Below are 22682 nucleotides of genomic sequence, written 5' to 3'. Positions count from 1 at the left end.
ATGTTTGCATGTAATTTTATTCAACCCAATATATGTTTTTGGTTATTTTTTTCCACTTTTTATTTTTTGTTTGTGCACATTATGAACAATTTTTGGCTGTGCCAGAAGAACAGACTATTAAATTACAATATGCCTGACAGCAACAGTAATATTTTTCATGGATATATTTTCTTGTTCCTTTCACTTGGTTTGTATTCTTTCAGCCCACTCTAGCTCTGTTTCAAGCCCACAATCAACCAAGCTACATTCAAGAGCAAAACAGGCTTGCTATGATGAGACAAGGGTGGAGACCTCCTTCAACAACGAGGGAGACTTCTCGCAAGCGATCGGCAACTGTTGGAAGCGTTTCCATTACTCCTGCATACCAGACAAGACAGATGCATGGATCTATGGAGAAGCAGGTATTTCCTGATGTGTTTCCAGTTTTGTAAATTTATTGCAAGTACACTATATTTTACAGATAAAATATATATAATTATGAGAATAAAAAGACTGCCCTCTACTGTTATTAACATTGCCATGTTTAAAACGTTTCGGCAAAAACTTATGCCATTATCAGTTTAAACATGACGATGTTAATAACAGTATGGGGCAGTCTTTTTATTCTCAGAATTATGAATATGAGTTTATCCGTGAATTGTGTTCCTAAATATATATATACATGTATATATACATCTATGAAACCCTTGTCAAACAAGCGACTTAGGATTTTATGTTGTTCAAAAAATCTGTTACTATGTCTTTGTTGGCTATGGCAATCAGGGGATTCTGACAATACAAAGTAACTATAGTTACTCTGGAAGCCTAATAAAATAATTATGATATAGAAAAAAATTATGTTTCAAAAATTGGAGACATAAGATTGTAGAAAGAAGTGGTTTAACATATCCATGCTTCTCAACAGGTCACAATTTAAGTCATACACTTGTTATTGTAGCGTTTGTCACCAATCCCACCCAAGCATCCAAAGAAAGCCGGTTCTTCAAGAAGTTCGCGTGCCAGATCGATCACCCTGGACCCAGCAGCAATCTTCAGGCTTTCTGTTGAAGATATTATTGAAGCTGACATCCATGAACCACAACAGATTATTGAAATTGTGAAAACTAAGTAAGTCTGCTGTAAATTGTTTGACTAGAAATGTTTTTGTAAACATATAGATATCCCACTGACAACCGTATTTGGTCTTGGGATCTTTGCACTAAAAGTTTTGTAAAAAATGGATTCCAAGGCCAACCTAGGTTATTTGAGAAGAATTTTTTTACTGTTGAAAAAAAAAAGGAAAAAAAATATTATTTATCAACGGCAGTTGATATAATGAACATTTTGTCTTTTGTTATGTGTTATGTGTTCTATATTGCTTGGTTAAAAATTGTGTAGTTGTTAGTTCTAGTTGGATATTTTTTATGTTGGTATTTTAAACTGACAGTATATTTTAAATGTTGCACAGCGAACTCCTTTTCAACATAATTTGTTTATTCCCAAGGCCAATGCTACTTTAAAGGTGGTTGGCACCTCTTTGATATCACCTACCATTGCTTGCACCATATTCTGATCAATTTAGTAATATAGTGATGGTCAAGTAAAAAACACATTTAATTTATTCAATTTATGTACTTGTTCTGCAGCAGAAGGATCGGGTTTCTATACATGACGCCGCGTGTGGGTCATTCATCCAATGAATATTCTCCATACAACCTTCGGATTGTGACGCACGAAAACATCATTCCAGACGATTATTCCACCATCAGTGTGCAAGGGGTTACTAGAGTTCACGGCGGCGAAACAGAGTTCACTGACCTCGACCGCTGGGAACAGGAATACAGGTGTGTAAAGTTTACTTCCAGTCAAATCAACCCTGGGTTTTAATGTCATACAAATAGCTACTTTGAACTGAGTATAAATCTTAATCTTGTTGCAATATTCGTTCCTTTACCAGCTTCTATTTAAAACACCATTAGGAATGCCAGCTTGTTTTTGACAGAGCGATTATTTCACCGATATTTCATTTTATTCAATGACTTTTAGAAAAAAAAAGAGTTCAAATCCATGGTTAATGCAAAATCTTTATTTTGCAAGTGCCTTTAAACGCAAAAAATGTTAACCCAAACCCTTTCATCCAAAACCTCTGTAACATTGATGTACTTTGTAGATATTATTGTCAACTGGTGAACATTCCAACCTTTAACCTCTTCCGGAAGTGGAAGGCGTTTGCTGTGTGGAGACGAAACGTTCGACATCATAAGAAAGAAAAGTGTCGGAAGGCTCTGGAGGAAAATCTCTTCCTACTGAATCCGGTAAGTTTCTGAGATTCATTCGAATGTTTACGCTTGAAACACATCACGTAGCTTACGAGATGTTTTGAAGAAATGATCAGCGGCATTTAAATTTTGGTGAAAGCTGCACAAGGAATATTACAATCATATTGAGCGGAATATCAGATATGTTAACATACTGCATAATATAATGCTGTCTAGTTGTGTCATGTCATTTAATCTCAGCATACGCTTAAAGAATTTGCATCTATATGCAGTGCCATATTATACTTATACTGAAGCGTACACCTTACATATTTCTATTGTGATATTTTCCAGTCACTCCGCCCGGCTTTGCTCAACGTGAGAGAAATGTGTTACCGCATTAGCGATATGGGATTATGTCGCATTGAGAAGGGTTACACTTACCAACTTGTACAGTTCCGCGATGCCCAGTTTAAACAACTGTCTGAAGTCCAAGGTCGACTTTCCGAGTTCAGGGATTTGGTTAAAGAGGTTGTCAGGAGCGCATGCAGGTATGTATGCGTTTGTACTGCCACGAAATCTTAACGGGCAATGGGTAGCATCACTCAGTAGGCTAAATACCTATATATTATACATGAATGCTCTTTCCTATTGTCTTGGCACATAAGGACAGTTGAATTCAAACACGAGCTTTCTTTGCCGTAATAGGGATCACAGAACATAAAACTTTGGGTAGCCCCAATCTAACGTGGGTTCGAATTCCGGGTAATGTGATAAAAAATCACATGGTTTTATTGCAAAATCGTGGCCAGACTTCCATTAATTTAACAAATTTTATATTTCAATGTGAATATTTTCAGAACCGCGTTATTGGAAGTTGGATTCACACCAGACGATTATTTCTACGACACTGAAAGTCCTGGAATGATTGGGGAAGACGGACAACCTATCCCAGGGACTGCTGGGTCTTCCATGCTTGTACAGGTAGGTCAGAACGAAGTTGTAAAATGAATCATATCAAATTTCCTTTTTTTTTGCAAAATTACTGCGCACGTGAACAATATACATGGTACATAAAATATAACATGTGCACCGATAAAACCACTAGGATTATCCAGTCATGCAGGCGCCCTGTGAAGTGTACTTAATTTATAGGAATAACTTTTACTGAAATGGTTTCTTTTTCCCAACAGTCACAGATCGAAGACATGTTCGGGGATGCCCCCGAAAAGATGACGTACACGGAACAAGCAAATAAGCGATCCCACTGTCGAAGACTCACGAGTTTCATCAGGTTTGTATTCGACTTTGTAGTTACTGTCGGATCACTCCAAAATAACAAATACAAACAAATGCATTGGACCGTGCTTGTGTAAAAGCGGTTCGTCTCCGGCGCAGTAAGGTCAGACTGTGACCGTTCTCAGTTATGTGAACTAATAGTAAAACGTTTTTTTTCTATGCTTAAAGTAGCTCATATAGCAACACCTAAAAACTGCACAACTCAAATCATAAAGCGTCACAAAATATGTTATGTTGTGAATCGCGTTTTACACCTTAATGTTCAAGGAATTGCTTGTAACAACGTTGCACAAAATAAATGCAGGTTGTCCGATTACTTGATTGTGAACACGATGCACGTGTTGGCCGTGAACTCTGTGTCTACGTTGCTCAACTACCTGACTGAACAACTCAACCAAACACCGAGTGAGGATGCGTTGAGGAACTGGGACAAGGTGGGTTAATATTGCAACAAACCTGATTTTACTGAAATGAGGAAAAATCAACGGCACAAATAAGAATGCACGTTGCGATGTGTCAATTTATTTCTATACTGATATCTCTGTGATGGGAGTTTTGTGTGTGTGGTTGATGGGCGGTGTGAAGGGTTTGAGGTCAAGATTTTCGAAAACAAATGTGACTTCATACAGTATACTAATCTTATGATAAGTTGATGCCACAGATTACGTATATTAAAACTTTATGGAGATCGAGTCGCAGCTAAATACTGCATGACTTGTACAGCTCTTGTGTTTGTGGAAATCCTGTACCTAGGATTAAATTCCAGATGTTATGTTTTACAAAGGAAGTGACAATACCGACGTATCGCATTGCTTTTGTATTCAACTGTGTATTGTGTGGATATACAAACAATTCCAATGGTTTTCCATCTGTGTACTGAACTAATATGTAATTTTGTAAAATAATTAAGTTTTGAAAGTGGTGAACATAATAATAATTAACCAAGACATTATGAAACACTACCACGGCGTTTATCTATTTGACTTTGGATTTTGAAACCCGGCCTTAGAATGTACATGAACATAGCAACAGACGGTGTGTTGTGTTTAAGTTTCTGAGTTTTGCAAAAAATTCTAAAGTATCGTTTTTTTTTCTAGGAAGAAGAACCACCCGCACAACAAGAAGAAAGCGCTACTGTTGTTACCACCATACCAGGTCGGATATTTGTTGCAGGAGTTTGCGAGACGTTGGTGTTAAAATCAATTGTAAAGCAGCTGCATGCTGCTGCATCAAAATAGAAATGTTTTATAAGATAAACAAAATACAAGTTTATAAGCAAGCTTACGGATAGTTGTAGTCACTATTTTCGAAATCTTGTCAAAAGTAGTTCACACACATTTTGTAGAAGCGATGACGTAACATTGCAAGGTCGACAATCTGGTCTTTCCTTCAATCTCCCTTTTTTCCAAAAGTAAAATAAAATATCGGCAATCCACAGGAACGGTTGATGAGGAAGAGGAGTCTCCAGTCCTCCCTCCCCTCTTCCTCACAGAGTTCGACCTCGAAGTCCACAATCTCTCTTTCCTCCCCAGTGTGGATGATTTCCATGAGATCCTCGGTGACGTCATAACAAGGTGTGGTACGACAAGTGTTCGTCAGTTTTGCAAATTATCGGTTGTGACCGAAATAAAATAAATGAATTACCTGGGAACGAAACGACATCGCAGACATCGCAGGATCAAAACCACGATTACCCGATAAATCCAAATTGACTGATTTCTATCCCGGTGGGGTTCGAACCCGCGACCTTTAGCACCACGAACTGTCTAACAGACAAATCTTGGTAAAATTGCATTGTTCGGGTTTTCGGTCCTCATCCTTGTAGTAATTTGGGTAAACAGCGTGTTGTTAACTTGTTTTGGAAAGGATAACAATTATTTGAGCAATAAGGTTGTAGAACACAATCGGATATTATCGAATATATTATCATACTCGTTTTGTAAGGGTTTTATTATAACGTCCTACAGTGTATGTCCTGCAATATACGAGTGACAATGCAGAATCCTCTTATTAAACATGCAACGTTTAAATACTTTTATGTAGATTCCAAGAGACCGTTCTATCCGTCTCCAACCTGGTTACGGATTATTATTTCGAGGCTTTCACTCGACCGATCATAAACAATAAGTTTGAAGAGAAGACATGTGGGGACGGCCCCTCATTGGGAGCCATGTTTGAGGACGATCGACATCTCCTGGATCTCGTTGAAAATATCAAGGTTTGTGGACATGCGAGTTCCGTTGACACTTCTTAAAAACTCGCTCTCAAATCATATATGTGCAAAAGAGCCACAAAAATCAATGAGAGCTGCAGACAGGTGTACATATCATAGACAGATGAGAATTTGCAGACCGAAACAGTGTGTACACCTGTCTGCATTTCTCTCAAAGGTTTAAATATTTTGCGTCGAAAGTTTTACATATATCATCATGGTTACATGACGGCGGTTCAGACCCTGGTGTTGATAATGCGACGAACCGGTTTGCCCTTTATTAGATACGACCGCTTTTTTTTAAAAGAGTTGCTTGTGGTATCAAAAAGAACTGGTATATGCTTAAACTTTACGAGTTTTTAACAAGATTGTATGACCAACATTACTTTGATACTATAATGTTATTTATTTCCAAAACCGTAAACAGTAACAGCCTGGATGTGATAATTTACATTATCACAAAATCTCGCTTTGCAGGAATGTGCGAGTCGTGCTTTCCACTCAGCTGATACTTACGCCGATACCCTCTCCCACTTCCACGAGTTTTATCGTGAAAACGAACTCCTCGACCTCGGGAAGATACATGATGACGATCATGATGTCACGTACGTTGCAACCTTTACTGAAGTTTTTTGAAATTTTACTCCATTTTTTGGGGGCCAAAAAAGGCAATGTTTATTCGATTAACGGTTATGACATCATTGTTGTTAGGGTTACGTTCTTTAATGTGGTTGCTTTTATGGTGAGACAGATATCATTGTTATAAGCCTCCCAGTTACCTTATTTGGCTTCTTTCTTGCAAGTTTCAAACCAGCACAACATTTACAACATTCGTAAACACATTTAGTTATTTTAATTCAGGTTTTTCTCGGAGTCTTTGGACCGTTATCACAACCAACACAAGGCAGCTGTTTCGATTAAAAGCAAGCGACCACTCGGTATGTTGCTCGTCGACGCCACAAAACTCAAAGACAGACTAATTCCAAACCCATTGAGATGTCTGGAGGTAAAAGGAATGCGTGAATGGAAATATTTTGCGTAACGAATTGAAACTACTACTTACAATAAATTGGATAAAACACAGCTACGACTGCTGAACCCAAACGTTTTTCACCAAAATTGTCGTATTTTATTTCATTTTTTCCCGGTGCTCATGCAATTATTGCTCAAAAGATCAACAGACAAGTTTTGTTTGCCTATATTTACCTGAAACCAGACAGAACCCTTCGTATTTTGTTGTGTAATCCACTTTTGGGAATCCTTGTTATTATATTTCAATACTGTGGACGTATTTTCACATTCATTCTCTACCGCAGGCCATCAACGAACTCCTTCCCAAACTGGCAAAACGCCAAATGGACGCCATCATATCGGAGGCCCAAGACGCCCAGTTTAAGCTGGAAATGGTCCCGGCTTCCACGATCGAGTTTGTTGATTCGCTTTCCTTCCTCGATGAGATACAGGAAAGAATCGAACCGCTCGACGAGATGTCCAGTATCGTGGTGATGATGTACGACCTTATCGATAAATACGAAGTCCCAACACCGCCCGAAGACTTCGCGGTTTACAAGGTATGATTTTGTTGTTCAATATTACTACAAGAAAGTAATTTTAGCTAAACATGTATTGGCTTCAGTGCTAAAAAAATATATGGTTTGAAAACGCGCAGTAATGTTTCATGCAAAAAGTGGCTAATCCAGGTAGGCTGCAATGCCTGGGCTGCGAAACCTGTAAAATTAACGGTTTGGAAACTTTTCCTTTGAACTGAAGTTCATCAACATTTTTTTCATTGACAACTTCAGGAAATGGTCAATAATTTCCGAGTTTCGAATTATCCTTTGTCACCGATACGATACCTTCTTTCAGACCCTCCGTCCATCGATACATACCGTGCGTAACGCGATCGATAAATCGGTATCGGAACGCGATGCAAATATCGATAAATTCTGCAACCACCTGGATAAGGATATCGCCGAACTTGGAAAGGAAGTCAAGGCCATTAAACAAGAAAGCCAGGTTTGAAATTTTATCTTGACTAAAAACCGAACACATGTTATTAGTTCATTCAAATGCCAAAGTAACGACGAGAAAAAAGTTTTAATAAATGATTCTTACTGTATTTTGGGTGTTATTTAACCTCAACCAGTTACTTAACCTTAAAGTGAATTTTATCGTTTTAACATGGTTTGCATTATCACTTGAATGTGTTTTGAATGAAAAGAAACAAGTCATTCAGCCTGAGCAATCGCTATTTTAGCCATTACGTGCAAAAAATAATGAGTTTCATAAAAAAAAGTTTTGATTCTTACATATTACGCACTTTTTTACCTGTTTTTGCCAATTGGCCAGGATCCATTTATTCTCGATTACAAATCGGACAAAACCAAAGTAAAAGGAACGATTCAGAAGATGATTACATCCATGGAGGAGCTGCAGAAGAGAGCGTTCCAATACAAGGGATATCAGAAGAAGTTTAAGGTTTGACAATATTTGATGATGGATTGCTTCAGAACGTCTCCGATACAACTACATGTTATTAAACGGATTTGGTAAACCCTCAAACCTTCGGGTTTCCAGGTCGAAGCGACGAAGTTTGACGAGTTGGAGGAAGTCCACGCTGAACTGAAGTTGAAAGATCTGCTCTGGAACTCGTTGGATGAGTGGGATGTTCTTTATAACGAGTGGTTGGACGTGAAGTTCGATTCGTTGGAACCAGAAAACATGAACATGCAGGTCAGTGGTTATTGCGGTGTTCAAAGTACAATATCTGGGCTCCCAAAGCACATTTGCGTGCGTTTGTGATTGAAAGAAAAGACAAAATTGACTCACAACCAGAAAAAAGCCATGGTTGGTTTAAAACTTTTGCAACCGGTCACATTATCGTGAAATCCCTTCTTTAAAAAAATGGCATGAAACAATAAAGCATTTTTTTTTTAAAAAAACGTCCGTTTCCGTTGCCAGGTTGCCAAATATGGAAAGTTCTCCCACCAACTCGAGAAGGGACTTCCCCCGAATGACGTAGTACCCGTGCTGAAAGGCAAAGTCAACGATATGCGAGACAAGGTAGGGCAATAAACGTACCGAAGCTCACCAACATTACAGCGTAACTCACTGTTGCGTCACACTATAGATGCCGGTGATAACAAATTTGCGAAATCCCTTCTTGAAGTCTCGCCACTGGGAGGCGATAGAGACCGTCATTGGTCAGAAGTTGCCGACGCCAGGACAGAGTAAGTGAATGAGAAAACAATGTTGTCCTTATTATTGTAATGGTAAAAATGAGTTTCTTTTGTCGGTCACTGGCTCTGCGTGGGTTTTTGGTCAACCTGGAGGTTTCATTTTGTTCCTCTGTTCATCTGCGTTGCCAGGGCTAATTTAAGAAAATGCGGGGGTGATTAGGACAAAACGAATGCGGGGCCTGAATTTCACCTAAACAGATCTCAATTCGATGCGTTTGACAGACAGCAGGATGAGCAATTTTGGCGATGAATCAATCGCTGTTGACAATTAGATTAAACTGTATTTTGTGTTTGTCCAAGATTAAATTAATCGCTGGGTGTTTTAGGCTCAAAGGACGCCGATGGTGAAGACGAATCCTTGACTTTCCGAAACCTCAACGAATGGGGAACATTCGAGAATGCCGAAGCGATTGAGGAGGTTTCTGGCCAAGCGTCTGGGGAGGCGTCCCTTGAAACCATGCTTAAGAAGGTAGGAGGTGGTGGGTTTGATTCCCTACCCCGGTATGCAATCACGGAATTGACCACAAGTAACCTCGCATAAGTTATAACGCGTGACAACCAAACACATGTATCTGTCATATTCCAATACACACACAAAGAACAGCCAGGCTTTTTTTCAATATTTGCTGTCATATTCCTTGGTCGTTTCCCACAGTTTTTTTTAAAAATATTATCAAAATCAGGATTTGTTGTCAAAGCGATACATTTTCATATTTATGGCAAAACTGAACATTAAAGCTTCCGTTGCCCAAATTAACAAACTCCGATACGAACAGGTGGAAGATTCGTGGAAGGCGACTGAATTCGCGGTTCTTCCTCACAGAGATTCCAAGGACGTCTTTATCCTGGGTGGAACTGACGATATTCAGGTAAAAATGCCTTCATGTTTCAATGAATAACATAGTATGTCAATCTCACATATTTCATCGGTTGCTAGGTACAACTTGACGACAGCCGCGTCTCCGTGGCAACGATTGCGTCATCACGTTACGTAGGTCCGATCAAGGATAAGGTCGACGATTGGCAGAAGCAACTCAACCTGATGAACGACACTCTGGTAAGTTCAACCCGCTAATAACGTCCTCACCCGATTAACTTTGTTGAGGAAAAGCCCAATTCTACAAGATTACATCTATTTTTTTGTCATCATATATGACACACATTTAAAACAGCCATACAGACCTAGTAGAGACGAAAAAAGTCCGGGTAAAAAAAACAAAAATACTTAAGTCGTAGAAATATGTGGTAAAAACAAAGCTCAAAATTCAGTGGTTGAAAAGCAAAAAAAGCTGACAAATCCGTAAACTTTCCAGTTCAAAGTAAACTAACAACATACCTGTAGCTGAATACACAATATAAGTATTTAATGGATGTTTGTGACATCACACAGGATGAATGGTTGACATGCCAACGCAACTGGCTCTACCTCGAGTCGATCTTCAGTGCTCCCGACATACAGCGCCAACTACCGGCCGAAGCTAAGATGTTTATGACGGTCGACAAATCTTGGAAGGAAATTATGCGCAAAGTCAACCGACTCCCTAATGCTCTCAGGTGGTTATATAGTTTTCATGGGCACTGGGGAGGTTTATTTTTTGAAGAACTGGTGAACCCAATACATGGTTATGCTGTTCCACTATCATGAATTCATTGTTTGCAAATCGCTTTCGGTTTAATGATTTTTTATCTTCCTTGCTGCACCTCACCACCTGGCTCATTCAATTTAGCTATGCGCGGCCGTGCAATTATACTTAGGCAGGTGGACACACAAAGTTATCAAGGGCAATTCTATCCTCGTTATACAATTATATACCAATACAACCTCCAAAGCTGACAACACACTTTCCACAGAGCCGCAACGCAACCAGGGTTGGTTGAACAATTCCAGAACAACAACGCTCTACTCGACCAGATCCAGAAATGTCTTGAAGCTTACCTCGAGTCGAAACGAGTCATTTTCTCCAGGTTTTATTTCCTCTCCAATGACGAACTACTCGAGATTCTCGCTCAGACAAGAAATCCACAGGCAAGTTGTGACCTATGACGTCACTTGATGGTCGTGATGACGTCAGATTATGCAGCCTTAATTGCTGAAAATGAAAACAGAGTTGTGTTGTCTTTATCCTTACAAGTTTGGCAACTGTTTGTGTTTTTTTCTCCTAAAACTTCCCCAGAGTTTGATTTCCGAACGCCAGTCACAATCAAATATTGAGGGTCGATGTTGGCATCCACTCTGTCCTTTATCTTATTTATTTGTTTTTGATGGAACCGGGATTCGAACCAAGGATATCCTGGCCACGAATCCCGATCAGGATTTGTGATTAGTATTTGGGTCAGGCGACTTTACCAATGTTGCCAATCACCGCCTGTAACTTTGTTTCGTAGTTTTATAAAATGCTCTTATTGTTTTACCTCCCACATGTTGTATAAAGTAACATTACGTACTAACATAGCTAAAATCAATCAAGTCTTTTCTTAATACGACACCAACTTCTTCCTACCCAGGCCGTTCAACCTCATCTCCGCAAATGTTTCGATGCGATTGCCCTCCTCGAATTCGGGACGGTCGCTGTGAGCGGGGACGGAAAGGCGACTCCTAGTGGCGAGAAACAAGAAGTACAAATAACGAACGACATCATTGCCATGATTTCACCTGAAGGAGAGAATGTTAGTCTTGGAAAGGGATTGAAAGGTGATGCGTGTCGATGGCTTTTGTCTATTGAAATACCTTCACCATTTGAACTATTTTGTATAACTTACAATATTGTTTTTTTCGGCTTCCGTTGTCCTGATGGAATTTAAATTTTTTGGGAGTTACATGGAGGACAGTGGGGTGGTGCTGTTTTGCTGGTACATATCAGAATAATTCGGGCGTTATATCCCGTAACTCAAAATGGCTACAGAACAAATGACATTATGCGGACAGATGGATGTTTATGCGTAGAGGAACTCGTGTTAGCTTTATGTCCGAGAAAGACTTGATTACAGATGTTTCAACAGCTAATGTATAAAATTCGTTTGTCGTACCGCAAGGTCTTCGTTTGTGTGGCCATAGAACTTTGCCCACCCGTTCATCTTCAGTATCGCAGTATTTGCCTACTTTATATTGCCTACATGTGATGCGGATGACAACTATTTAATTGGTGTCCATTTGTGACAATTTAATTTTAAGTTTCTACGTTTTCGGCATTTTATAACATCAACAATAGAGATATGGACAACACTTGATTTGTAGGAAAAGTGTCTCAAACATTTTCAAAAACAGGAATTTAACTGAAACCATTCCTTAAACAGCCCGTGGTAACGTGGAGGACTGGTTGGGTAAAGTGGAGGAGGCCATGGTCGTTAACCTGAGGAAAATGTCCAAGTTTGCCATCACCGACTTTCAACAAAAATCCCGAGAGGAATGGAGTACCGCTCATCCGTCGCAGGTACGTCATCACGATAAAAATATCTTCCCAAATGAAATGAAGGACTTGAAAATCCATTGAGATTTAGTAAAATGTGGTGAAATGCGGTTTTGTTTCCAACACCAATGTAGGTGTATCGACGACACACCTACTTATATGTATTGTTTCTTTTGGATGAAGTAAGGATATAGGCTCGCGAAAACTCGCGCCAATAAGTAATCAGTCTGTACAAAATAGTGCACCAGCAACTACTAATAATAATAAAATAGTAATAATAAAGCTGAGGCTGACATTGTCCAATCACAATCCATATAAATGTATATTAGCCCACATGAATATGTGACCTGTTTAAGATACACCACTGTTACCCTCGTGACCATTACCCTACCACGTGGCCATTACCCTACCACGTGATCATTACCCTACCACGTGGCCATTACCCTATCACGTGATCATTACCCTATCACGTGGTTGTCAACCACCCCAGAGCCCAAAGTAGAAAACCCAGTAGTTGACCGAAATGATGCGAAGTAAACAGAACCGTCCTTGATACCAGGTTGTGTTGACGATCTCCCAAACCATGTGGTGTCAAGAGGTGAGCCAGATATTATCGGGCGAGGTGGAAGGTGGACCAGAGGAAGGTTTGAAAAGCTTCGAGAAAGTTAATTTCGACAGACTCAACCGACTCGCTGCACTGGTCCGGACGAAAATTCCCCAACTGCACCGTAACAACATCACAGCTCTCATCACTGTTGACGTCCACGCTCGTGACATCATCACCGATATGGTATAAGTTGATGACGACAATAATTTGCCATCATGTTCATAACATTAATTTTTCAATTTTTTCTTTCTTTTGGTTTTGTTCATAAATACTCGTAACATTGGGATTATAGTGCGTTGTAACTTACTTTCAATGAACACAATTTAACCTTCAATCGAAATCAAGTTGTGTTATTACGTAATTTTTCTTCTGATGTTACGTATTTTTTACATTCCGGACTCAAACAAAAACATCACTGGTGATAAAATGCACCATCGGTTTATTCGAAGACCCTAATTTACATGTGTGTAAGAAGACTCATAACAATCACCCTAATTTTCCATCTATAACTTAACAGGTCAGGATGAACGTTGACAGCCCGACCAATTTCGAGTGGCTGAGACAACTCCGTTATTACTGGGAATCAGATATAGATGACTGTGCAGTGCGGTGTGCAGGTTCACAATACATATACGGATACGAATACCTTGGAGCTTGTCCCAGACTCGTCATCACTCCTCTCACTGATAGGTGCTACCTTTGCCTCATGGGGGCGCTACAGGTGCGAGTTTTTACGACTGGGGAGACCGATTGTATTACATATTTGATGTCAATTTTCTTAAATGCTTGTCTTGAAACAGCAATCAGTGCGTTGTATAGTGTGAGTGAAAACCGCTGATTCATAGTTGGCGAATTAGGTTTTAGAAGACAGAGAAAATGTTACTTTTCAAATGTCCAAAAGTTCTCAAATGAAGTGACAGACGAAAATTGTCAGTGGGATGTTAATTTTTTGGTGACCTCTACAGCTTGACCTTGGTGGTGCTCCAGCTGGACCAGCGGGAACTGGAAAAACCGAAACGACCAAGGATCTTGCGAAGGCTCTCGCTAAACAATGTGTCGTATTCAACTGTTCTGAAGGACTTGACTTTAAGATTATGGGAAGATTTTTCAGGTACTGAAGCGAAAAACGAAATTTTATCCTTTTCTGTCCCAAATATATATTATTTTAATGTACTTTTTTCAATATTGTTGGCATTTTCTTTTAGTATGATGGGCAAATTCATTTTAAATTCACCCAGAATATCATAAATCCCAATTTTCCGCTTTTATGTTGGCACTTTTCCATATTTTTTGAATTTTGTTTTGTCTGTATTTCGTCCAAATCACTGGTCCTCTTCTTTTGATCACGTGCAGCGGTCTCGCCCAATCAGGAGCTTGGTGTTGTTTCGACGAGTTCAACCGTATCGACATCGAGGTGCTTTCTGTCATCGCTCAGCAACTTCTGACAATCAGGAACGCGAAAGCAGCGCGCGCCACCCGATTCATGTTCGAAGGTCGGGAAATAAAATTGGACGCGACCTGTGCCGCTTTCATCACCATGAACCCTGGGTACGCCGGGAGAACTGAGCTGCCTGATAACTTGAAGGTAGGCAATGGGGTTGTGGGCGAATATGGTTGGAAAAGGCGCTAATAGACGCATCTTCGCGGGTGTATTATGTTTGTTTGTTTAATAATTTTTTTTTTCAACCCCTTATTTATGATCCATTTACAAGAAACTCCTCATTTCCAGGCGCTGTTCAGACCCATAGCTATGATGGTACCTGACTACAAACTGATTGCTGAGGTGATTTTGTACAGTGAAGGTTTCGAATCTTCCAAAGCACTCTCGCAAAAGATGGTTCAGATGTACAAGCTGTGTTCTGAGCAGGTATGACGCAACAATGCGGTAAAACAAGTGCGTTTATCATTTACGTGATATTTGGGAAACTGTATCAGTCTTGTCACTAAAATATTGTACCCTGGGTAAACTTTTAAGTGCTTTTGCTTGTTAAATTTTAATTATTATAAAATTATATTATACTTTTTAGTACTTGTGCAAAATATTTTTTCACTAATGGGATAAAGTGTTACTTACCTTTTTTGTCAACAGCTTTCCCAACAAGATCACTACGATTTCGGAATGCGTGCGGTCAAATCTGTGCTGGTCATGGCAGGATCACTCAAGCGTGAAAATCCGGCCATTCACGAGGATATTGTGCTCATTCGAGCGTTACGTGATTCAAACTTGCCGAAATTCTTGGTCCAGGTAACAATTGTTTGTTGTTTTCATCCATAATACAACAAAACTTAAATTTTGTGCCAAAGGTTTTTGAAAATTGTATTGTAAGACTCTCTAAGCATATTATTAGGGCCCAAAACCTTTAAGAAACTTACACAGCGTAGTTCCGTACATGTAGACCCAATGTACCGGTTTAATTATGTTACCGACAAAATACTTGGGGTGTTTTCATAAAGTTCCCAATGGAAATGATATATTTGAAAAGCAATCTCTGCAAATTCTCTTGGAACGTTTGTGTTTGAAGTCACTGCAAGTTTAATAATAAGATTATATTGTTTGCCTTTGGCCTCATATCTGAATAAAAGCACCCATTGACATTTGAATGTATGTAACGTAATACTATAACCGCACCAAAAAAGCTAAATAGAAAGCAAGATGCCTTTAAACATTCGTGGTACACGGTTACATAAACATGGTTTATGACATCATAACAGGACGCTCAACTATTCCGAGCTATTCTATCGGATCTTTTCCCCGGCATCGAGATTCCAGAACACGATTATGGAGTATTCGAATCCACCATCAAGGATTGTCTTGTGGAGGCCGAATTGCAACCAATCGCTGCCATTGTTAAGAAGGTAACACAATGTTCATCATATGAAAACTTTGAGAGCTGCAGAAAGTAGCTTTTTTTCATCGGTGCAGTTGGTGACTGTAGCACTGTGCTAGCTTTTGCACTAGCAGTCGCAGAGATTTCCACTTTGTGGTACATTTCGGTCAGCGTCGATCCTTTGGTTAACCCAACTGGACACAAACTCGGCACAGAAATATGAGATTAAAACGTGTTTTAACTCGATTGCAACAAACTGACATTTAGAAACTTGCAATAGATTTTGAGAAACACATCGAGTGCAGAAACACTTTTTAGTCAGAAAAGCTTGTTGACTAAATTCAACATTATGTCTGGCAGCCTCTACAACAATCTGGATAATTCATCTTGTTATGTTATGACGTAGGTGATCCAACTTTACGAAACCATGATAGTACGTCACGGTGTGATGTTGGTTGGGCCGACGGGTGGAGGAAAGACGACGGTGTATGAGATGTTGGCTGCTACTCTTGCTGGGCTGCACAAGAATGGACACAAGCACCCTCAGTACAAACCTGTCAAGACGTAAGTTTCTGTGCAGACTTACTGATGTCATTAACTTTCAGTAATTGTTGGTGCGTAGTTTCCGACAGACTGACTGTTTAAAAACTTTATTCGCACGAGCTTCGGCCACGTGCTGCAATGATTGGTCAGTCTGTCCAAAAAAATGCACCAGCAATTACTGAAAGTTATAAACCTGAGACTGACACGGCGTATTAACGAAGTTGATGTCATCGAGCAATTTTATTGTAAAATTAACAGCATACATGTCCGTGTGAAATTGCGACCAGCTGCTCACTTGCCATAAATGATTATACGTTGACAAAGCTATGCTGTGAGAGTCCATGTGATTTATTGATTCAGAACCGTCCTGAACCCTAAGAGCATAAGCATGGGTGAGTTATACGGGGAGGAAGATAAACTAACGCTGGAATGGAAAGATGGTTTGATGGCAATCAGCGTCAGACAAGCTGTACAGGTGGGTGGCATGTGGCACTGGCACGTTTTCAACGTGGCATTTTACCAACCAATCTAAATGTGTCATATGAAAAGTGCCAACAGGGGTAGATTTTTCAAAAATTTTAAACAAATTGATTTTTACTTGCCTTTTTACAAATTTTGGTGTTTCTAAAACCGAATAACTTATGAAGCGTATTCATACACAGGACACCTCTAGCGACCACAAGTGGATAATCTGTGACGGTCCAGTGGACGCTTTGTGGATTGAGAATATGAACACAGTGCTGGATGACAACAAGATGTTGTGTCTTGCCAACTCCGAGCGTATTAAACTTTCTGACAGCATGCACATGTTGTTCGAAGTACAGGTAAGGTTATGTGGTGCGTTTTACCAGGTCGTTATTAAAATTTTGTGATGTTGGCATTGAAAGCATTGCCGGATTTCTCACCGAACAATCTCGCTCAAAACTACTTGACAGAAATCACAATTCAGTGTAAACCTCTATTGTAAGAAGGATATTCAACTTACTTTGACTTTAGTGTTACCTGTATTTATTGTCAATTATAAATATTAATATTATTAACAACTGACAATCTCCTTGTTGTTGGCGCCACCACGCATAATTTTCAGCCAATTTAAAGCTCTTCTGGCAAAAGAAACTACTTATCACAAACAAACTTTATTATTTTATAATAAATTGGCTTATTGGCAGTTTCCAACTCCAACAATTTGACTGCAACTTTTCTCCACTAAAAAAATGAATAATTTAATTCCATCGAAAGCTGAAATTATCGTTATTATTGGTTGTGATTATTCTTATTATTGACAACAATTATCGACACTTTCAAATTCCAACGCATTGACTTTGAAAACTTACCTTCACATTACAGGATTTGGCCGTTGCTTCTCCTGCCACAGTATCGAGATGTGGGATGGTTTACATTGATCCGAACGAACTGGGTTGGAGGCCGTATGTTACCACGTGGCTCAAACAACAAATGTCGGCAAAAATCAAGGATGAAACGAGAAAGTTTATCCTGGATCTTTTCGACGCTTACATTGAAGACGGGATAAGGTTGGCGACTGCTTTCTGTTTTGTTTGGATTTCAACTGAATTTATAAAGCCTTAAGTTTGAAAATCACCCTTGTCAGCACTTTTAACATTGCTGAAATACATACGGTCCTTCATTAACATATTCCTAATAAATCAGCTCGTTACATTATGTACACAGCTGTAAAATTATTGTATAGGAGGGTAGCAGTTCTGTTGATTTTAAAATGCGGTTTAAAAGACGAATTCAACATACTCTTTTTACTACTACCATATCATTAACATTGATGCGCAGATACGTGGAGAAGAACTTGACACAAGCAATGCCCCAAGTTGGAATGAGCAAGGTGTCATGTCTGTGTGCACTCCTTCAATCTCTTCTACTCGGTAATGGGGGTCCGGATCTTAAACAGGTGAAACATAATCCGGTTTCTTCTCCTTTGTGATCAACGTTGCGTTTCAACAATCGCAAATTACCTACAATCGCAAGCTGGCAACCACTGACGTCATCATTTGTTGTGACTACAATTGAATAAAGATATAAACTGTTGCGGGTAATAATGTCGCCAGTCACTAAGCTGCACTGATATGAAATAGGCCCTGTTTGCAGCTTATATAAAATTTGCTCAATTTGCTCACATATAAACCTTGCTTCCAGGATCCGATCCGACTTCATCAGTTGGTGGCGAACGCTTTCATCTTCTCTTACGTGTGGGCTGTGGCTGGAAACGTCACAGAGAACTGCATCGATCAATTCGATTCGTTTGTTCGGTCACAGATGGAGGACAATCCAGAAATTAAGGTGAGGAATTGGTGGTTAAATGCAGGTTGTGTAAAAGAAACCTTTTAATGAACAAACCATTCCATGACATACACTGATTACTGACCAAAAAAAGGTATTTTCTTAATTTAATGTTCAAAAATATTTGTTATTACATTTTTATATTTTCGGAAAATATTGCAAATGGCCATATCCTAATGCCTTTTTTCTGTTGCAACGACACGCAAATATCGTAAAACACATTTAATGTCTTTCATTTTTTCCAGCTTCCAGCCAGTGCCGACCTGTTCAGTTATTATCTTGATTTCGAAACGAAACGCTTCGATTTATGGGAGAGGATTGTGCCGGCTTTCAAATACAACACTGAGATGCCCTTCTTCGATATGCTGGTGCCGACTATAGACACAGTGAGATACGGATATCTGATGGACAAACTTCTGGAGATCAACAAATCCGTCCTATACACTGGTATTTATAGGTTTACAGGCATTGCAGCTTAGCAGGATCAGTCACTTTTACCCGACAAATTAGAGCGATATCGGAAAAAAATTAAGCTCCCGGTGAGGTTTGAACTCGCGACCCTGGGCTTACCAAGCCCAACGCTCTACCGCCTGAGTTACAGGAGCTCAGTCGGGTTTTCGTGATATTCTGGTGACTAACACGCAAAATCCAAGTATTTGTTATTCTAAAGACATCCGCACCGTAGGTTATTAAAATAGTTTAGGACAGCAACTGCAAGGCAAAATGCGTTAGTTACGTATTTTTTTACATGGATAATTTTGCAGTCGGTTTAGATTTGCATGCTGCGTTGCATTTATACGAAAAGTAAGTGAAAAATCTTGTTTTTTAAAAAAATGTTTTTATGCTGAATATGTCATTTTACTTATCCCCAGATTATGTGAAGATTTGTCACGACTTTGTGTCATTAATCCAGTGTTTGACATGTGGTTGTTGTGGCAGGTGGCACTGGTGTCGGAAAATCGGTCGTGGCACGTGGCATGTTCGAATCGATATCGGACGCTCGCAATTACGTCACAGTCTACATGAACTTCTCGGCTCAAACGTCATCAATTCGAACCCAGGAGTTCCTCGAAGCCAAGTTGGAGAGAAAACGCAAAAATATTATCGGTCAGTATCGAAATGTAGCCAATGTTGACCAAATACATGGTTTTAAAATTAAAGCTCAATGATTATTTATAATTTGTTTTATAATTTAACCAAAATCCACCGACGTCAAAAGATTCTGCTTTCTCGTAACAGGGGCTCCCTCGGGCAAGCGGGTGATTGTGTTCGTCGACGATTTGAACATGCCCAAGTTGGACAGATACGGAAGTCAGCCTCCGATTGAATTGTTGAGACAATATCAGGACTTTGGAGGACTTTACGACAGGGAGAAGTTGTTTTGGAAGGTCGGTTGAATCTGCTTTTAAATGTGGAAGATAATTATGGATAAACAGATGTGTGCTGGTTACTGCCCTGCGATTGGACGAACTCTGCAATACTGTATATTGCTTAGTTTTGGATGACAAATGTAGTTGACGGTTTGCTGATAAGCAAGCTGATATACACAAATGTTTTGCAAGCTTCAACTCACCCAGAAATTGGAGGCATTTTTTGAAACGACCGTATCGAGCCCTAGCTTGCTCCACATTATACACCCTGGGCGTGATGTTTTTTTACAAGTACATTGTCTCTGTAGGATTTTGCGCTTGCTATTCTACTTGGTCACCAATCCAATCCAATGTACATTTGCAGATTATCAAAGACGTCACGATTGCTGCCGCTTGCGCGCCCCCTGGTGGTGGCAGAAACCCGGTAACTCCCCGATTCATTCGACATTTTGGAATGTTCTGCCTTCCTTCACCGTCCGAATTCAACCTTAAAACCATTTTTAACGTAAGTTTGTTCGGTCTTGTCAGGTTTTCTGGCATCACAGCCAAGCTGGATTAGCCATTTGTGTTAGATTGTGGCTGTTGGGTATTGTGCATGTAAACAAAGCTATACGGGAAAAATAAACAATTTAACAGAAAGAAATCGTAATATTCCGTATTGTTAGAGCAACATGATGACGTATTCAGGCAGAAGTTACGTTTTTTCATCTGTATCTTGATCTACAGGCGATCATGAGCGGATTTCTGGCAGAGTTTCCGACCGCAGTGAAGCAGTGCGCGGGAAACATGGTGGACGCAGCAATTGAAATATACGGCAGGATGTCGACCGACCTTCTACCGACTCCAACAAAGTCCCACTACGTGTTCAACCTCCGGGATTTGTCTAAATGCGTCCAGGGAATTTTGAGAGCCGACCCCGGGGTTATCAGGGAGCAGGTGGGGTTGTGGGTGACAGTTTCTGTACAGAAAGGAAATAAAATCTAATGATGTTTTTTTGCCCCTACGTGATTGTGGGCAACTTACGTTTTGTTTTACTGCCGATAGAAAACAACAGAAAACAGCATATTAACCTTTTTTAAACGTTGATAGCCAACACTGTTTGATCACTGTGGTAACATTCACAATCTTAAATGGCCTTAAATCAGATACCACAACCATGTTGCACTCTAACGCCCACGCGTGGTACACATTACTGCTCTTGTTGGCTAAAAGTTCACTCTGATACATGTGCAAGTGACGTAAGCAAAAGTTTGACGTAACGTGACGTAATAGAGAAACAGAGTAAGCAAAAGTTTTGACGTAAGATGACGAAAATGTTCCTTTTTGTAGGTTCAAATCTTCCACTTATTCTGTCATGAATCTCTCCGAGTTTTTCACGATCGTTTGATCAACAGCGAGGACAAGAATTATTTCTATCACATCCTCTCTGAGATGGCGAACAAACACTTCGGACAAAATGTAGGAACGTCTTTGCAATTGTCTAGAATTTCCAAAATACCCTTACATATTGGCGTGCAATATTTTTATTATGTAAGGCTACATGTGGTTCGCTTTTAAGCATAATTAAAAATTTTTATGCAATACAAGGTAAGGGTTTGAACTAATAGCAAAATATCAAAGGCCTTATTTTACTCTTAAAGCTTGAACCTGAGGACATGATTAAGAAACCGATTATTTTCGGCGATTTCCTCAAAGTGGGTGCAGCCAAAGAGGATCGAATTTACGAAAACTTATCAGACCGGTAAGCGGTGACGTCACACGTTAAATGACGTCATGTGTTGACATATTTTCTGTTTTGGCATATTTTTTGTTAATTCAAGGATGGAAAAAGTGAAAACGATCCTCGAAGATTATTTGGATGACTACAATCTCTCTTCTTCCAAAGAGATGAAGTTGGTCTTCTTCCAGGATGCGATCGACCACGTTTCAAGGTATTTACCTACTGTACTTTAACTACAGTTGGTCGTAACAGTTTAACGAAATGCTCAATTTGTGGGTTAACACAACCTGAAGTACAAACTATTGTAGAACGTATCAATCTTTACGTAACAAACACTTCTAAATATGTAATAATTAAAAAATAATGCGATAGACATTTACTCATGGTACTTTCGTTGTATTTTGTACCCAAACCACAATTGGAAAAATACGGTTGTTTTATTTTAAATTTGTTTTCTGCTTTCCAAACCAGTTTACTTGTCAAATTTCCATAAAAAAACGTTCTTCTGCAGAATTGTTCGTATGATCGTCACGCAACGTGGCAACGCGCTATTGGTCGGAATTGGTGGGTGTGGCAAGCAGTCTCTCACCCGCTTAGCGTGTCACGTGTGCGCTTACCAGTGCATCCAGATCGAATTGACACGTGGTTATAATTACGAATCATTCCACGAGGATTTGAGGAGGGTTTACCGCACTGCTGGCGTCGAAGGAAAAGATACGGTGTTCTTGTTCACTGATACCCAAGTATGACGTAACAATGATGATGATGCAAAAGTCAATTGAAGAGTTTATTATGTGTTAAAAAATACCTTGTAGCTGGAATGTTTGAAAGCACGTTTTTTATGTACTTTTGAGCGCGTTAACTGCAATCAAGAACGATCATAATTTTTTTCCGAGCTTTGATGATGAGT

General features: G+C 39.6%; 1 protein-coding gene across 1 annotated transcript in view; it reads left to right on the top strand.

The window, feature by feature from the left end:
• The window catches only part of LOC145901595 (dynein axonemal heavy chain 6-like), a 45902-nt gene that overhangs the window by 944 nt on the left and 22276 nt on the right, over window positions 1–22682 (top strand). The window contains exons 3-50 of the mRNA XM_082989331.1: window positions 204–401; window positions 938–1107; window positions 1626–1823; window positions 2150–2294; window positions 2592–2788; window positions 3098–3221; window positions 3431–3531; window positions 3841–3970; window positions 4634–4691; window positions 4975–5110; window positions 5580–5754; window positions 6226–6353; window positions 6610–6754; window positions 7065–7319; window positions 7615–7764; window positions 8098–8226; window positions 8326–8481; window positions 8710–8811; window positions 8879–8978; window positions 9314–9456; window positions 9764–9856; window positions 9925–10044; window positions 10378–10541; window positions 10839–11013; window positions 11493–11679; window positions 12282–12418; window positions 12954–13184; window positions 13519–13722; window positions 13967–14112; window positions 14355–14586; window positions 14731–14868; window positions 15091–15246; window positions 15714–15857; window positions 16236–16393; window positions 16733–16847; window positions 17035–17196; window positions 17720–17904; window positions 18176–18293; window positions 18539–18682; window positions 18928–19129; window positions 19622–19789; window positions 19922–20070; window positions 20417–20557; window positions 20779–20988; window positions 21382–21510; window positions 21693–21793; window positions 21873–21983; window positions 22284–22515. Coding sequence (XP_082845457.1) covers window positions 204–401; window positions 938–1107; window positions 1626–1823; window positions 2150–2294; window positions 2592–2788; window positions 3098–3221; window positions 3431–3531; window positions 3841–3970; window positions 4634–4691; window positions 4975–5110; window positions 5580–5754; window positions 6226–6353; window positions 6610–6754; window positions 7065–7319; window positions 7615–7764; window positions 8098–8226; window positions 8326–8481; window positions 8710–8811; window positions 8879–8978; window positions 9314–9456; window positions 9764–9856; window positions 9925–10044; window positions 10378–10541; window positions 10839–11013; window positions 11493–11679; window positions 12282–12418; window positions 12954–13184; window positions 13519–13722; window positions 13967–14112; window positions 14355–14586; window positions 14731–14868; window positions 15091–15246; window positions 15714–15857; window positions 16236–16393; window positions 16733–16847; window positions 17035–17196; window positions 17720–17904; window positions 18176–18293; window positions 18539–18682; window positions 18928–19129; window positions 19622–19789; window positions 19922–20070; window positions 20417–20557; window positions 20779–20988; window positions 21382–21510; window positions 21693–21793; window positions 21873–21983; window positions 22284–22515 — 7392 coding nt within the window. The remainder of the gene's footprint in view (window positions 1–203; window positions 402–937; window positions 1108–1625; window positions 1824–2149; window positions 2295–2591; window positions 2789–3097; window positions 3222–3430; window positions 3532–3840; window positions 3971–4633; window positions 4692–4974; window positions 5111–5579; window positions 5755–6225; window positions 6354–6609; window positions 6755–7064; window positions 7320–7614; window positions 7765–8097; window positions 8227–8325; window positions 8482–8709; window positions 8812–8878; window positions 8979–9313; window positions 9457–9763; window positions 9857–9924; window positions 10045–10377; window positions 10542–10838; window positions 11014–11492; window positions 11680–12281; window positions 12419–12953; window positions 13185–13518; window positions 13723–13966; window positions 14113–14354; window positions 14587–14730; window positions 14869–15090; window positions 15247–15713; window positions 15858–16235; window positions 16394–16732; window positions 16848–17034; window positions 17197–17719; window positions 17905–18175; window positions 18294–18538; window positions 18683–18927; window positions 19130–19621; window positions 19790–19921; window positions 20071–20416; window positions 20558–20778; window positions 20989–21381; window positions 21511–21692; window positions 21794–21872; window positions 21984–22283; window positions 22516–22682) is intronic.

This window comes from Ascidia mentula, chromosome 5 (genome assembly GCF_947561715.1).
Source record: "Ascidia mentula chromosome 5, kaAscMent1.1, whole genome shotgun sequence".
Classification (NCBI taxonomy): Eukaryota; Metazoa; Chordata; class Ascidiacea; order Phlebobranchia; family Ascidiidae; genus Ascidia; species Ascidia mentula.
The sequence above is the reverse complement of the archived record's forward strand: the minus strand, read 5'-3'. Positions and strand labels throughout refer to the sequence as shown.